Source organism: Bidens hawaiensis, unplaced genomic scaffold, assembly GCF_021521415.1.
Source record: "Bidens hawaiensis isolate Kalapana, Puna unplaced genomic scaffold, B.hawaiensis_p1.1 tig00039075_1, whole genome shotgun sequence".
Taxonomy (NCBI): domain Eukaryota; kingdom Viridiplantae; phylum Streptophyta; class Magnoliopsida; order Asterales; family Asteraceae; genus Bidens; species Bidens hawaiensis.
The window spans coordinates 120,493-137,022 of NW_027496874.1; the positions used below are offsets into that span (position 1 = coordinate 120,493).

At 35.1% G+C, this 16,530-nt stretch overlaps 1 protein-coding gene across 2 annotated transcripts; it reads left to right on the forward strand.

Moving 5' to 3' along the window:
• Positions 1-2,988: 2,988 nt before the first annotated feature.
• Positions 2,989-9,073, forward strand: LOC143590953 (isovalerate--CoA ligase AAE2-like). Of its 2 annotated transcripts, XM_077071289.1 has the most exons (3): positions 2,989-3,318; positions 7,326-7,875; positions 8,180-9,073. In XM_077071289.1, the coding sequence occupies exons 2-3, from the start codon at positions 7,356-7,358 to the stop codon at positions 9,067-9,069; spliced, it is 1,410 nt and encodes a 469-aa protein (XP_076927404.1). In that variant the 5' UTR covers positions 2,989-3,318; positions 7,326-7,355; the 3' UTR covers positions 9,070-9,073. The 2 variants fall into 2 exon arrangements, with proteins under 2 accessions (XP_076927404.1, XP_076927403.1); XM_077071288.1 differs by lacking the exon at positions 2,989-3,318 and having other exon boundaries at positions 7,320-7,875.
• The last annotated feature ends 7,457 nt before the right edge of the window (positions 9,074-16,530 follow it).

Here is a 16,530-nt window from a genome sequence, read left to right on the forward strand (position 1 = left end):
CCCCGGCAACGGCGCCATTTTTGACGTAGGCTGTCGCAGTCTACTCAAACAATTAATTTTAAGACTTAAATACCTATAATAAGTACGGGTAAGTAAGGTCGTCTCCATAGGGACTCAAGGAAAGTGCTAGTTTATTTAATTTATAACTAATTATTTAATCTAAGCGGACAGACGATGTCAAGCGGTTTTTAGAAAAAGATTTAATTAAAACTAATGATTACTTAAAACGATTTGTAAACAATATTAATTAAAAGTATTCATTCTAGGTTCGCACGTTAATCACAGATTCTCTCGTCTTTGGTGTTATAATAATTGCTAGTCCTATGGTTTGATTTATGATGACAAACGATACCTTAACCGAATTGTTGACACAAATGAACCCGGACTCCACAATTGCCAAATCTATGTCTAGGACAACTAACTCAATGATAAGGTTTGATGATTTTAGTTCAATGACACAAGAGCTTAAACCCTAAATGTTGATGAACAACCAAACAAACGTTACACAAATCAATAATCGCAAACACAAACTTTAATCAACCAAATAACTAATTAAGCAAGACAAATTCATATAAAATCAATCAAGCTATAATCATTAAGCATAAGAATCTGATCATAACAGTATTTCACACAAAACCTTAGCCTAGAACGAACACACACGACTAGCCGGACATCGACATAATCGTTAAATCACATATCTTGATGAACATACGATCAATGATGGAACCGGAAGCTTTGGGATGACTGAAAGTCGTCCTAGAACACTTCTTCTGCCTCTGAAAGTCGTAATATGCCAAAAAGGGTCAAAAAATCGTTTATATAGTGAAAAACCTAACTTTAGCCGACTTTAAGCATCTTCGCGTATCGCGAAGTTGCATGTCCTGCATCTTCACGATACGCGAAGATGCAACTGACTTCATATTCAGATTTGTTTCGTCGAGAAACATGAAATTCATATATTATGGATTCCGTAACTCATTTTGTAGGCCGAGATATGCCTGATTTACTAAAAGACACTTTCCTGGTAACCCATCTTGTTCAGTTTTCACTTCGGCTTCAAATTTCTCGTCCAATCCTTTCCTGAATCCTTCTTAACCCTCAATACATGTTTCCCCATCCTTCCATCTTCTCGAGGCTTGCTTAATCTTCATCTGGATGGCTCTGAATTAGCTCGTTTAAGCTCCTTAACTTCCAATGTCCTGAAAACACATAGCAATACTTGAAGTACCAATGTTCATTCATTTATTAACCTAAATATAACTAATTAATATATAAAACTAACTAACTTTTACCCAACCATCACCTCTTCACCAAAACCGTATATTAGAAACATGTCTTTAATCCTTCTAAGGTATTTCAATATACTCTTAACCGCCATGCAATGGCTACTTACCGGATTTTGTTGGTATCTACTTGTCATGCTCAAAGCGCATGACACATCTGATCTAGTACATATCATTGCATACATGATGGATCCAATAGCCGATGCGTATGAGATTCCTTTCATTTTCTCTTGCTCATCCTTTGAGCTTGGACATTGAGATGCACTCAATATCGTCCCTCTTTGAATAGGTACTAAACCTTTCTTAGAGTTCTCCATCTTGAACATTTTCAAGATTTTGTCAATGTATGTACTTTGGTTTAAACCTATCAACCGCCTTGATCTATCTCTATAGATCTTTATTCCCAAAATATAGGCGGCTTCACCAATATCTTTGATGGAAAAACAACTTCCAAGCCATGCTTTTACACCTTCCATGGATGGAATGTCATTTCCAAACAGTAGTATGTCATCAACATACATTACTAAGAAAGTGATGATGATCTCACTAGCTTTCTTATACACACAAGCTTCATCGGCGTTCTTGATGAATCCAAATTTCCTAATTTCTTCATCAAAACGTTGATTCCAACTTCTAGATACTTGCTTCAATCCATAGATTGATTTCTTTAACTTGTATACTTTATTAGGATGTTGTGGATCAACAAAACCTTCGGGCTGAACCATATAGACATTTTCCTCAAGATGTCCATTTAGAAAAGCGATTTTGACATCCATTTGCCAAATCTCATAGTCATAATATGCGGCTATGGCAAATAATATCCTAATCGACTTTTGCATTGCTACAGGAGAGAAGGTTTCATCATAATCAACCCCTTGAGTTTGAGTAAAACCCTTTTGCTACAAGTCTTGCATTATAAGTATCCAAGTTTCTATGCATGTCGGATTTTAGCAGCAAAAAAAAAAGAAAAGAAAAATAGCATTAGTGGCGAGCCGCTAAAAGTCTGATAGAGCTCATTAGCGGCGACTCAGTAGCTGCGACGTGTCAACTGCTGAATTGACCTATAATTACCTAAGGTTAATTTTATTTAGTGTTTATTTTTATATTTAAAGATAAAGATTAGTTTTGAGTTTTAAGTTCGAGTCGGTACGACAATACATAGAATCCAAGTTAGGATAGGATTGGAATAAAGGGTAGTATACAAAGCCCTTCTCTGTGTTTTATTATGCATGCCTTCCTTTGTATCAAATTAATAAGAAAGATTCGAACAATTGTTCAAGATCATGTAATGTTTAGCTCGTGATACTCGCTGAATTGTTTCAACACAAAGCATTGGGCAGGTTTACTGGACAAATTATTTTCTAAACATGTGTACTCTTAAATATAATTAATAACAGTTATATTATTAGAAGAATCTACTTTTAGAAGTAAAGTTTATCTAGGGGGGTCGTTAGGATAAGTATACCCTTCATTATTTTGGAGCTATTTAACCTGCTTCATATAAAATTTTTACTTTAATGTTAGGTATATAAAAAAACATAAAATAAAGAGAAAAAACAAATAATAAACTAATCATAATACAAAAAAAACTCTCACGTTTTGAGTAAATTATATTCCAATATTGCATGATCTCGAGCATATAAGAACCAGAACTTAAATTCTATGAACACAGCTTAATTATTCCTTATAGCTACGTACCAACATGAATAAAATCTTCAGTAAATCAAATATCTGGCTCCTTCGGGGCCGTCTTCATCGTTACCGGCCAAGACAATACTCTCAAGTGTATCAGTTGTCTGAACCAACTGATGATTTGCAGCGGGAAGCTTGGCGGTCGGTTAAAGGACTTGTACGATGCTCTGCTAACTATGTTCAATTGTCGCCAATTAGCTTCTTGGAGCGATCGGCTGATGTTTACAGGGATCGGACGTCAGTGATTTACGGGTCGCTGAAGTATACATGGCAGGAAACACATAGAAGGTGTGTGAAGTTGGCGTCTGCTCTAACTCAGTTGGGGATTTCTCGTGGTGATGTTGTAAGTTTCTCTTTAATTCTTTCCTTGCATGCACAGGGTACCCATTTGACCATTTCATATACTTTCTTGAACCAACTAATTATATTTATAGTTAGTAATCTAGCTATTTATATAATATTTATATAAATGTCTACCAAAAGGTTCTATGTATCACTCTTTTGTTGCTCCCCGTCTCATCTCAAGCCACTGGATTGTTTGATTTATGATTTGAGGTTTCTCATGCGTTTGATCCGAAGTCGCGGGTATGAGTCTCACCAAATCCGGATGTTCCGTAAATGAGTTATAGCATCTCATTTATTTGTTAAACTTTTTCATAATCAAACAATAATTTTCATGGGTTATGGGTCTCACCAAATCCGGATAGCTTTTAAGCGGGTTATAAAATCTCATTTATTTGTGAAATAAATTCTTAATCATCAAACAATAATTTTCATGGGTTATGGGTTCCACTAAACCCAGATAGTTTTTAAATGGGTTATAATAATTCATTTTTTTGTGAAAATCTTTTATCATCAAACCGTAATTTAATTTCTCTCTTCTACGTCCTATTCTCCATCGTCGGTCTATCATCTCCATTAACAATTAACTTTTGATTATCACCCACCATCGTCAATCTCTTCTCTCATGCATCAACCACCATCTTCACATAAATCAATCTCCCCTTTTTCGTAAGACAATATTTGTGTTAATGTTTGCTCGTTTAAAAAAAATCAGCATTATCGTGTTCATTAATGTTTGTTCGTTAAAAATATAAAATATCTACACTCCTCAATTGAAAGAACCCAAACGCTACAAAATATAATAAACGTAACAAGCTAGTAACAAGCAAATATATGCGTATTAAATCAAAACAAAACTACGTTAAAAAGGAAAACAAAGCATTATAAAATATAAAATAACAAGAACATTAAAAACAAAAACCTAAACAAATCTCCACAGTACGGAACTAGTAGTTTATATTAGAGTACTTTCTTTATTTACATATAAACCTAAATAACAATAACTATTATACAGATATGAATCTTTTGATTTTAGGCAAGCCGTATAAAATTATAAGTTTTTATCAGTCCTGTACAATAATAGGTATATAGAAACCAACATAAAAATTGTATTTACAAGTATCTAGTAAATAACCATGTTTAGAAATGTACACAGTTAAAAAAGCCTATATTTAAAAATTCGAATGCTTTATATTGTAGTTGGTATTCCGGATGTTTGAATTTTCTTATCAGACCTGTCATGACCTAACTGTTCTAAGCTGACCTTTTTTGATCTTCACTGAACAAAAATCCTGTATTTGATACTGGTGGAGATAATTTTTGTTCTACGATGATTTTAGAAGCTTCCTCTCATCCGTTCATGACAAATCAAATGGAGATGTGATTTTTAAATCATGGCTATGGATGAATCCAAGCCCGTTACATGAAGCATTCAAGGCAGGTAATGGGATGAATATGCTATTAGTTAATACCCGACCCGATTACCCAAAATATAAACACCCATTTATTTGAATTATACCCATAAACATTTTCTTGTTACTTTCGTTCTCTTTTGTATTAAGTAATAAAATAATCTACTGAGTCACAAGGATTTAAATGACCGCAATGGTTTGTGTGATTGGTCTAAAGCAAGAATTTAGCTACTAAGTTTTAAAATTTGTAAATTTACGTTTTGTGATTTTGATGTTATGACAATTTTTTGGTTTAACATTAAGGTAGTGTTTGATATGCATAAACGGCATGAAGAATAGAATGATTAATTACATGAGAATGAAAAAAATATGATGTTTGGTTGTTTAATGGAATGGAATTATCCATTACACATGGAATCTCATTCCATCAAACCAATTCATTTTCACCAACTTTTTTTTTTCATTCCAATTCTCATTCACCCTACTTTCTCAACAACAACCACCACCACTACCATCGCCACCATCACCACCACTTGACCGCCACCGTCGCCGTCACCACCACCACCGTCGGGTCACCACCACCTTACCACCAGTGTGACCACCGTCACTGCCACCATCATCGCCGTAACCACCACAACCATTGTCACCAGTGCCGCCTGACCATCACCACCACCACCACTGTAGCTGCCTGACCACCACAAGCGTCGCCTCCACCCTACCATCGCCATCACTACCAATACTACCACCGCTGCCACCACCACAACCACTGCCCCTGCCGTCTGACCACCACTACCGCCGCCGTCATTTTCGTCGCCGGAGCTACCACCCCCGTCGCCATTGCAGTTTTTTTTTTAAATTTTGGTAAAGAACAATTATTTTGAAATATGAGTGGTTTATTATTTTTTTATGTTTCATTTCTACAATTTTTTTTGGATACCAAACAACATAAAATAATAATTTATTTCATTCTCATAGATAAACCAAACAAGACAAAGGACTAATAATGATCCATTTCATCCCCTTGTCCATTCCATTCCTTCTCCCATTCCATTCCCCCTTCATTCCGTTACCTCCAACCAAATTTTCGTTAAAAAATTTGTTACATGCAGATAAAATGAAAAAACAAAAAGAGTTAAATGTCATTTTAGTACTTGTGATTTGTCAAATTATACAACTTTAGTACCGTCTTTGAATTTATTGCAAATGACTATCTCACTTTTCTAAAACTTGCAATTTTAATACTTTTTTTCTAACCTCGTCTCTTTTGTCCGTTAAATCAGGGGCAAACTAGTAATTTTGATTATTTATTTATTTTCTCTTTTAGCTAAGTGTCATTTTCATACATGTAGTTTGTTTAATTACACAACTTTAGTACCTCTTTTTTGAATTTATTGCAACCAGATACTTTTATTAGTTTTGGATAGACGGTCAAAACAAGAGAGGCATTACATATTACAACACTAATTGCAAGTTTTAGAAAATAAATGGGGTTAAAAAAAAGTACTAAAATTACAAGTTTTAGAAAAGTGAGGTAGTAATTTGTAATAAATTCGAAGACGGTACTAAATTTGCTTAATTGGGCAAACCACATGTACTAAAATGACACATAACTCTATTTAAAAAAATCCAAATTTCCAAATAATTTAGTAAGGTATAACATATTTTCATAAATGAAATTATACATTACAATAATTATAATAGTGACAAAGGATTAGATCATAAAGGAAATAATTCAATGGAAAAAGTTTCTTTTCAACTACGCTCCAATTTTTATGCCCAAATGTAGTCAAGTTGTACCAGACACTTTTGACCTGTAAATCTGTAATATCTCCATAAAAAAATTCAACAAATTAATCAAGCTGCTAAAATCAGTCATTCTTTCTTAGGTGATAACTTAATTGAGTTAATTATAAACTGTTAATAATATTACTTTAAGAAAGCTATAATTGGTTTAATTGAGGTAATTAATAAATATTAAATAATAATAAATACATTAATGGTTAACATAAAAATTTAGTAAATTTAAGGAATGATAATTAAAAAATTAGTTATTGGGGTGGAATATATATAAATGGAAAATGATTAGTCGCCATCTAATTTGGATGACATATTTGAAGACCATGTGAAAAACATGTTTTGTTTTAATAGGTTAGATTAGATTAGAGTTATACAGTTACCCAGGGGAGACCTTTACGTAAATTACTAATTACTAAAAGATGTTAAAGAAAACTATAGAATATTAATCCATATTATGAGCATGGGCTTCTCCCTTTTTCTCCGATCAAAATACCCACAACACGCTGATGTGGCACTCGTTCAATGTGAGATTATTTAAATGGGTTTACATGGTACTCCCTAGTTAAAGTGGGATCACTTTGTTTATATATTCAGTGAGTTAAAATCTATAAATTGAAAAGGTTTAGAGTGGCTCTTAGTATTGATATGGATGCATGTTGGATAGGGGAGAAAATATGCGTTTTTGGTGCATTTGTAAAAAGATGATATAAGATATTACTAGACTAGACATCTTTTGTAGTGTATTTAGAGCCCTTTGCATTGGTGTGTCTTAGAGCCTCACTCGTGGCATTTTATGCAGGTAGCAACTCTAGCACCAAATATTCCGGCCATGCAAGAACTCCAATTTGCTGTTCCGATGGCGGGAGGGGTACTCTGCACTCTCAACACCCGTCACGACTGCAACATGCTTTCGACACTTTTATCCCACTCCGAAAGCAAAATCGTCTTCGTAGACACTCAATTTCTCGACACTGCTTTGGCTGCAATCAATCTTCTCAAGAAAGCAAACCAAAAGCCTCCTCTCCTTGTTATTATCTCCGACAATGTTGGGCTTCCGCCATCTGACCTTGCCCTCCATGAGTACGAGTACGAAAGTCTTATCGAAGGTGGATCTCCCAGATTCTCTATAATCCGGCCAACGGATGAATGGGATCCCATTAGTTTAAACTACACATCCGGCACGACGTCGAGGCCAAAAGGGGTGGTTTTTAGCCATCGCGGTGCGTATCTCTACTCCATCTCTACTGTTTTTATGCACGGAATGGGGACAATGCCGAGGTACCTGTGGTGTGTGCCGATGTTTCATAGCAACGGTTGGTGTGTCGCTTGGGGGTTGGCGGCTGTCGGAGGTGATAAATCTTTTATTTATTCAATTTTTTTTAACATACAATAATAATTTCATTAAACTCAAAACGATTACAATAAAGTGGCAGGCAAGCGGACAGCAAGCTACGTCGCAACCCTCTTTTGAATAGCAAAGCCAATCATACTAAATTTAGTTAATGCATATCCCTAACACGTGCCTTTTAAATAGATCTTATATATATATACGTTCCAAACTATGCAAAAAAATAGTTAAGATTATTGGTAAACTAGCATACATTTGTCGTTAAAAAAATATTTCTAATTGTCACGCCATAATGATAATGGCAGGTACCAATATATGCCTTAGACGAATTGATCCTAAAGACATATACGATAACATAGCTCGCCACAAAGTGACTCACATGGGCGGCGCTCCGACAGTCCTAAACATGATCGTAAACTCGCCATCAACCGACCGGAAACCCCTCCCGCACAAGGTGGAGGTCGCCACTGCGGGTGCACCACCGCCTCCCCAAATCATTTCCAAGATGGAAGAGCTAGGATTTGGTGTCACACATTTGTACGGCCTGACCGAAACCTACGGCCCGGGTACCATGTGCTTGTGGAAGCCCGAATTCGATTCGCTACCAACTGAAGAACAGCTGAAGATCAAAACACGACAAGGTGTTCGGACTCTAGGGTTGGAAGGAGTTGATGTTAAAGATCCTGTCACCATGGAAAGCGTCGAATGCGATGGCAAAGCCATCGGAGAAGTTATGTTCCGCGGGAACACGGTGATGAGTGGATACCTGAACGACACAAAAGCGACCGAAGAGGCGTTTTCTGGCGGGTGGTTTCATAGCGGCGATCTAGCGGTTAAACATCCCGACGGGTACATTGAAATAAAGGATCGGTCAAAGGATATTATTATCTCCGGAGGTGAGAATATAAGCTCGATCGAGGTTGAGACTGTAATCTACAGTCACCCAGGGGTGCTTGATGTGGCGGTTGTTGGACGTCCAGACAACCACTGGGGTCAAACACCCTGTGCATTTGTGAAGTTGAAGGATGGGTTCAGTGTTGATGATCAGGATATTATTAAGCATTGTCGGGATCGTATGCCGCATTATATGGCACCAAGAACCGTCGTTTTTGGGGACTTGCCGATAACATCTACGGGGAAGGTGCAAAAGTTTGTTCTTAAGGAGAAGGCAAAAGCTCTTGATAGCATTTCTTAGTCTTAGTAATGCTCATCTTTATTTGGTTTCATCTTTTATATCTATGTTTCGGATATGTTGAATTTGATGGGATGACTATTGTAAAAGAGTATCTCAAAGAACTATAGTGTGTTCATTATCAAAGTAATACATTTAGGGCAATCAGACGTGGACAAGCTTATACAACAAACCACTCAACGAACCTAACAAATATATACCAGCGTGGTATGATCGTGTTCGTTCATTTATTTTAGTGTACAACCAAACAAACATGAGCAATTAAACACGATTGAAAGGTGGTAATTTTGATGCGAAAATTACGACCAAAGTTAGTGATAAAATGCTTGCTATTACTCTATAGTTAAAATTATAATGTATACGAAAAAGCAAATATAAATATAAGTAAATAAGGTAATAAAAAATAAATGAGTCGAACCAAGCTGAGCTCGGGTTCGAAATCTACTCACGATTCGAGCTCTAGCCTTACAAAAAGAAATCGAAACGACACTCAAGCTCAAGCTTAGACGAGCTCGGTCGACTCAGGCTTGTTTACTTCTCTACCAATAGATACTTGTTTAGAATCAGATAAAACAAATTAAAAAGTTCATATTATCTAAAAAAACTAGACAATTATCTATTGATTAACATTAATTTAAGTGGTGTTCGTCACCATTTCATTCAACTTCATCATGTACGATCTCCTGCTACAGTGCGTAAATAAATCAGATTGCAAAATAGTATAAGTAGAATCCAATCATGGATTGCAAAGGGGAGATCGGTGAACTAAAACATAAGTGGGGTCAAATTATAGATACATTTGCTTTTGAGATAGAGAAAGAGAAAGAGAAAGAGAGAATGAAATTATATTAAACATTATGGCCCACCTGGCAAAACAAAAATTATATACCATCGGCCCAGCCTGAACGACCAAACTAGACGGTAAATTTATTTTTTTTAACATAATCGAGTACCGAACAAAAAAATTTTAGACCCACGTGAAAAATTCCTTGGTCCGCCACTTAATGTGATAGCAATTTATTCTGCCTTATAATGAATCTTTATATAAACTTTTGATCATATATTTTGTATTTCAAATTGTGTATTTGTTTGAAGATAATTGTAATAAGCGTTTCTATATCCCATTGATGATTTTCAACAAGTTGAGTATACTTAAATCATTTGTACTGTGGAGGTGCCTTCCATGCCGTGGTTAACTTGAGTTAATATTGCACCCTCTATAGTCTGAATTTGTATAACCAATAAGGTCGAAACTATCATCCTTGGGATACCATAATCCGATGTCATGATTACCCATCAGATGGTGGAAATACGCTTAACAACTGCCAGATGAGTCACTTGGGTACTCGATTGATACCTGGCACATAACAGCAAACATTATATCAGAACGAGTAGCAGTTAACTACATTAACGAATCAATCATCGCACGATATAGGGTCGAATCAATGGTTTCCTCCAATTCATTCGGTGACAAATTGTGACCCACAGGAAGAGGAGTTGAGGGGACTTTCCGGCGGTAATCTTGAATCGGCTCAAGACATCGTTCACGTATTTGGTCTGATGAATAAAGATTCTGGTATCAGACTGGTGAACCTACAACCCCAAGAAGAGACTCATCTCTCCCATCGAGCTCATCTCGAATTTTTACTGCATAATCCTCTTGAATTCCTTACATAACTTGTCGTTTGCCAAGCCAAAAATGATGTCATTCACGTATATCTGAACAAGGAGGAGATCATCTTTCGTAGTCTTGTAGAAAAGAGTGCAATCCACAGTCCCTCACTTGAAGATCATATAGAGCTTTGTTTAATTGGTAAACTCGCTCGGGATAGTTCGGATCTTCAAAACCAGGAGGCTGCTTCACATACACCTCTTCATGAATTTCCCCATTGAGAAATGAACTCTTAACGTCCATTTGATAGACTTTGAAATTCTTGAAAGCTGCATAGGCTAAAAAGAGTCGTATAGCCTCCAATCGTGCAACTGGAGCATACACTTCAGTGTAATCTATGCCTTCTTATGATTAAATCATTGGACAACCAGTCTTGCTTTTCGGACAATTACCCCACGATCATCCTTTCTACATTTAAATATCCATTTTTTCAGGATCACCTTCTTCACCAGAGCCGGTTTATCAATGAGTTCCCAAACACCTATCCGAATAAACTGTTCTAACTCTTCTTGCATTGCTTCTACCCATGAAAGTTCTTGAAGTGCCATAAAAACACTTGTCGATTCAGTTTAGGATAAAAGCAAGTGTATTTGGAAATGCCTATGATTCCCGATGCATGCAAATCAGTGTACACACACAATCACTTATCTTCAACTACATTAGCAACTTGACTCGCGTATGAACTCCCTCATATACACACAATAACTTATCTTCAACTACATTATTAAGATGTTCTGAGGATGATAAGAATGAATTCGGTGAATCGAATTATCAAGAACTTCAACACCGTCTTGCAGATTAGTGACGCTTTCTTCAGTCATTTCAACATTCAAGGGTTGGGAAGATTCTCCTGATTGTATCTCAGGAACTTCATGAGATTCAACAAATGGTTCAGAGGCAGAATCTTTAAATTCGGCATTATCAGATGAAACAGAAACAACATCTGAAGCTTTATGTTATGTACGGGTAAATCTAGATAAGTAGAAGATCTTGTAACAGATAAGATTTCATCTTCCAGATAAGCTCGCACAAAATCTTTAGTTTATACACTAACCGAGGGAGAGAAAGAATCAAAAAGACCATCATAATCAAACATCTAATCAGGTCCCTTGCCAGCAGCTGGTGTGGTGTACCTTTGACAATCAACATGGTACCATTCTTCAACACATCTAGAAGAGAAGTTAAATACCCGTTTCTTAGGTGATGCATTCTCAAGAAAGTAACCTTTTATCGCCCTCTCTTCAAATTTTCCTGCATCTTTCTTCAACATAGTGCAAGGACATCTAGATGGTTCAAGGAATTGAAGGTTCGGCTTACGGTTATTAAGTAACTCATAACTTGTCTTTTTCAGATTCTTCACCGTGAGAATTCGATTATGTGTATAACAAGAAGTAATTACAGCCATGCCCAGAATTAACATAGTTCTCGCCACCTTAATTATGGGCCGATTCTTCCTTTCAGCAACCCCATTCTACTGTGGCACATAAGGAGCACAATATTCATGATGGATACCCCTTTAAATATAGAGAAACGCCATCGTGTTGTTCTTAAACTCAGTCCCATTATCACTTTGAATATAAAAAAACTCCATCGTGCACAGGAACGGTTGTCTAATCCTTCATGCTTATAAATAACACCCACGAGAATCTAGAATAGTCATCAGTGACAATTAAACAATATAAATCTCTAGCAATACTCACTCTATTCACATGACCAAATAAATCCACGTGTAGACATTCTAAAGGAGTATTGATAGAGTTGATCAACTTCAACGGATGTGATTTCTTCTTTTGTTTCCCTTTCTTGCACGCAACACAGTGATTGGTTAACTTAAATTTCTTTAATGCAACACCATCCACTAAATCATTTGCTATCAAATAATTCGTCTTGTGAATGTGGATATGACCCATCCTTCTGTGCCAAAAGATCGTGTATTTCTTAGTTGCTTTTGAGATAAAACATGTTATAGAAGAGGAAGTTGCTGTCTTTGCCATGTTAAGCACATAAATATCATTCGATCGAGGTTATTGCATGATAACCATGTCTTCAGGGATAACAAACCCTAGTTTGAGAATTGCGCATTCTTTATCTGTGAACAAGGCTGTATACTTTTTATCACAGATATGTGATACACTAAACAGATTATGATCAACCTTGTAACAATAATTAACTTTCTCGAATGTAATTCTACCATTCGACACTTCTCCTTCTTTAGTAATCAAGCCTCTTGATTACCCGCAAACGCAACATGTTCCCCTTGAATATTCTTCACATTTGAGAGGAGCTTAATATTGCCTGTAATATGCCAAGAACATCCATTATTCTCCTGAAATTGTCTTGGTTGAACTCTATACAGACAATTAAATGATTTGTTAAAAAAGCCAGCCCAAGCCTCAGTCCTTAGGCTGAACTTCGGTTCCCTTTGGTATAAATCAACTTTAGGTTTCCATGTTGAAACAACTTCAACACGAACCTTGATACCATTTGATTTCTTTTTCAATTCGTGTTGATGTAATTGATGAAATTAACTATAAGTCAAAGTTGCCTTTGACTTCTTTTCAGATAATCATCATGAATTACACCATTATCAACATTCTTACAATAGGTTTGATAAGCTCAACCTTATGAGCACTCACATTCTTCTTTACATTATCAACCATAAACACCTTTCTAGGGTTAATCTCACTAAACATGATTTGAGTATCATCAATTTTGACTTGTGGAGGTTGCCTTTTTAAGATACTCTTAATCACCAGAACATGTTCCTCAATTAAGGGTTTCCCATTCACTTTCACCTTAGATTCACACTTCTTAGCAACATCACCTCGCTCACCACACGAGAAACATGTTCTCGTATCCACAAATACTTGTGGTGAATCAATTTTAACATGTGAATCCTCAGTTTGAAAAGCCACAACCTTTACATTAGATTTACCCATCTTATTTTCATGCTTATTCTTGTTAAAATCTAAATTAGAGCACTTTAAAAAATCCAAAGTGAATCAAATCCGGTTGATTTTACAAACTTTGTGGGTTTTAAAAAAACTTGATTGATTTTTCATTTGAGGTGTAGCATTAACCATTTTGATTTCATAAAATCATTCTCAAATTCAACAAGTCAAGGTTTCCCACAGTTAAACACTCATTCAGGTTTCACCAAACTCAAAGGTACAACTTCGTCAACAAAATATTGATTCGCTCCTTTGAGTTTATAAGTCGTACCCCTTTTTACTTTATCATTACAAGTAGGATTTAAAAACTTACTTAAATCCTCATCTGAAGTCACAGGATTTTAAGATGACACTACATTCACACAAGGAGTTCTTGAACCAATATTAACTTTCTCAAAATCATGTGGTTCACAAAGAATATGATTTGAAAGTGGAATATTCTTGTCTTTGTGAATCACAAATGGCTCCAAAACAAATTCTACAACCATACCAGAATCAGTTTAAGAGAAAACAAAATTGCTATGAATATGAGATTTTGGAGTTGTCTTTTCTCAACATATTTTACTAGATTCACTGGTTTAGATATCTCCTCTTTGATAACCTCACACACATTCACAGGAGGATCTATAGTCAAAGGAATATCAATATCCACTGGTTTTAAATTTTCTATGTTTGGTAGTTTGGTATAATCATTATGAAATGGAGGAAGGATTTCAACAAATCCTGAACCGGCTTTCCCACCCTTTTGAAGAGTAATGTTAACCTTAACTATTTCATTTAACAAAAACAATGGACTTCTGAATTTTCTGAATTTGTTTTTCAACTCCATCACCTTATTTTCTAGATCGGTGATTTTGGTTCTTAATTTTAATATCTCTTGAAATTGATTCTCAATAATGCTTAGCGTAGTGGAATATTCAGCATTCAAATCATGATTACTCTAGGACAAAGCATCAATCTTTTCTTTTGATTTTTGATCACTTTCAACCACTTGCTGATAGTAATCATGAATGATAGCTAAACCACATATTATTTGCTCATTGTGTAGACGAATCAATTCCAGCTTAGAGTTGGATTCAACACAATGAGAACACTTAATGTTCTTTTTCATTAACAACAAAAGGAATACTTTTAGATGAGTCGGAACTAACCTCTTCGATTTTGGCCATGCAAGAGAATGTTCAATGCTGATCAACACTTGGCACATCTGACTTAGTTTCAGATTCTTTACTTCCTTCAACCTGATTCTCATCCTAACCATCATCAAACTCTTCAACCTTAGCAATCACAGCTAGATTAGTTTGATGTACATCATTAGATGCAAAACTTCAGCTGACTTCTTTTCTTTAAATTGCCTCGTGATGCGTGCACTTCCATTCCCGCTCTTTTAAGTCTTCATTCGAAGCTCGTAAATAATCCCGATAAGCTCCAATGTCCTGAAACATGTAACAATGCTTGAATTACCAATGTTCATTCATTTATTTACCTAAATATAACTAACTAGATTCTATCCCCCGTATTACGGGGGTTGTTTTACATTATTCGTTTTTAATATTTATATATGTATATTTGGATTTTAATTTTATTTATTGTAAGAAAGTTAATAATTAATATACTTGATATTTGATGATGAAATGGTTTCACAAATAAATGATATGTTATAATCCGGTTTAAAAATTATCTGGGTTTGGTGATACCCATTACCCGTTTATTTTCTTTATTATAAAATTGTTTCTTAATTATAAATAATATATATATTTTTAAATAAAATAGGATATTGATTTTTAGTATATCCCTATTTTATAGGATTTTCATATCAAATATTTGATTAGATTAATTTAATATAATGAGATGTTATAACCCGTTTAAGAGCTATCTGGGTTTGGTAAGACCTTTACCCGTGAATTCGGGTTAAATGCGTGAGAAGCCTTCATTTTACAAATAAAGCAATATGATGGCTTGAGAGAATGGTTGTTTTATATTTTTCGTTTTTTAATATTTATTTTTTGGATTTTAATTTTATTTATTGTAAGAAAGTTAATAATATACTTAGGGTTTGATGATGAAAAGGTTTCATAAATAAATGATATGTTATAACCTATTTAAAAGCTATCTGGATTTGGTGACTCATGACCAGCTTATGTTTTTTACTATAAAATTGTTTATTAATTATAAATAATATCTTTTTCTTTTTAAATTGGATATTAAATTTTAGTATATCCTTATTTTATAGGATTTTCATATCAAATAATTGGTAAGATCAATTTTTAATTTAATGAGATGTTATAACCCGTTTAAGAGTTATCTGGTTTTGGTAAGACCCATACCCATGAATTTGGGTTAAATCAATGAGAGGCCTCCATTTAAAAATTAAGCAATCTAGTGGCTTCTATAAAAGGGGGGAGCGACCACATCGCGACACGTAGGATTTTAGGGGTTTCGTTTATACATATTACAGATTCATTTATTCAACTAACTTTTTACTAATTTACCTAAAGATAATAAGAAATACTAATGAAAATCACAAACAAAGTCACTCTAAATATTTCCATTTGTATTGAAATGTCAATGACGTACAATGGGGGTCTTAGGGTTTTTAGGTGATAAATTTCAGGTGATGCTGCTTGGCCAGGAAATATTTAGTATGCACTAAAATAAGTGTAATTAGCCGTCCCATATTAATGAGACATAGTATTCTTTTTATAGGCACCTGACATTCTTTCTAGAAACCCTAATCATTACATAACATTCTAAAAATTAACATAAGTGTAAAATCAAGCCTTTGAGTAAGCTTATTCCTTTATGAGCAGACCTTGTAATCCTCGTGTGTGCTCAGACCAT

Bases quoted from the DNA above. Each gene is read 5' to 3' on its own strand.
- LOC143590953 (XM_077071288.1), top strand. From the start codon at position 7,320: ATGCAGGTAGCAACTCTAGCACCAAATATTCCGGCCATGCAAGAACTC. The intron at 7,876-8,179 runs GTGATAAATCTT...TGATAATGGCAG, and splicing joins GGGGTTGGCGGCTGTCGGAG to GTACCAATATATGCCTTAGA.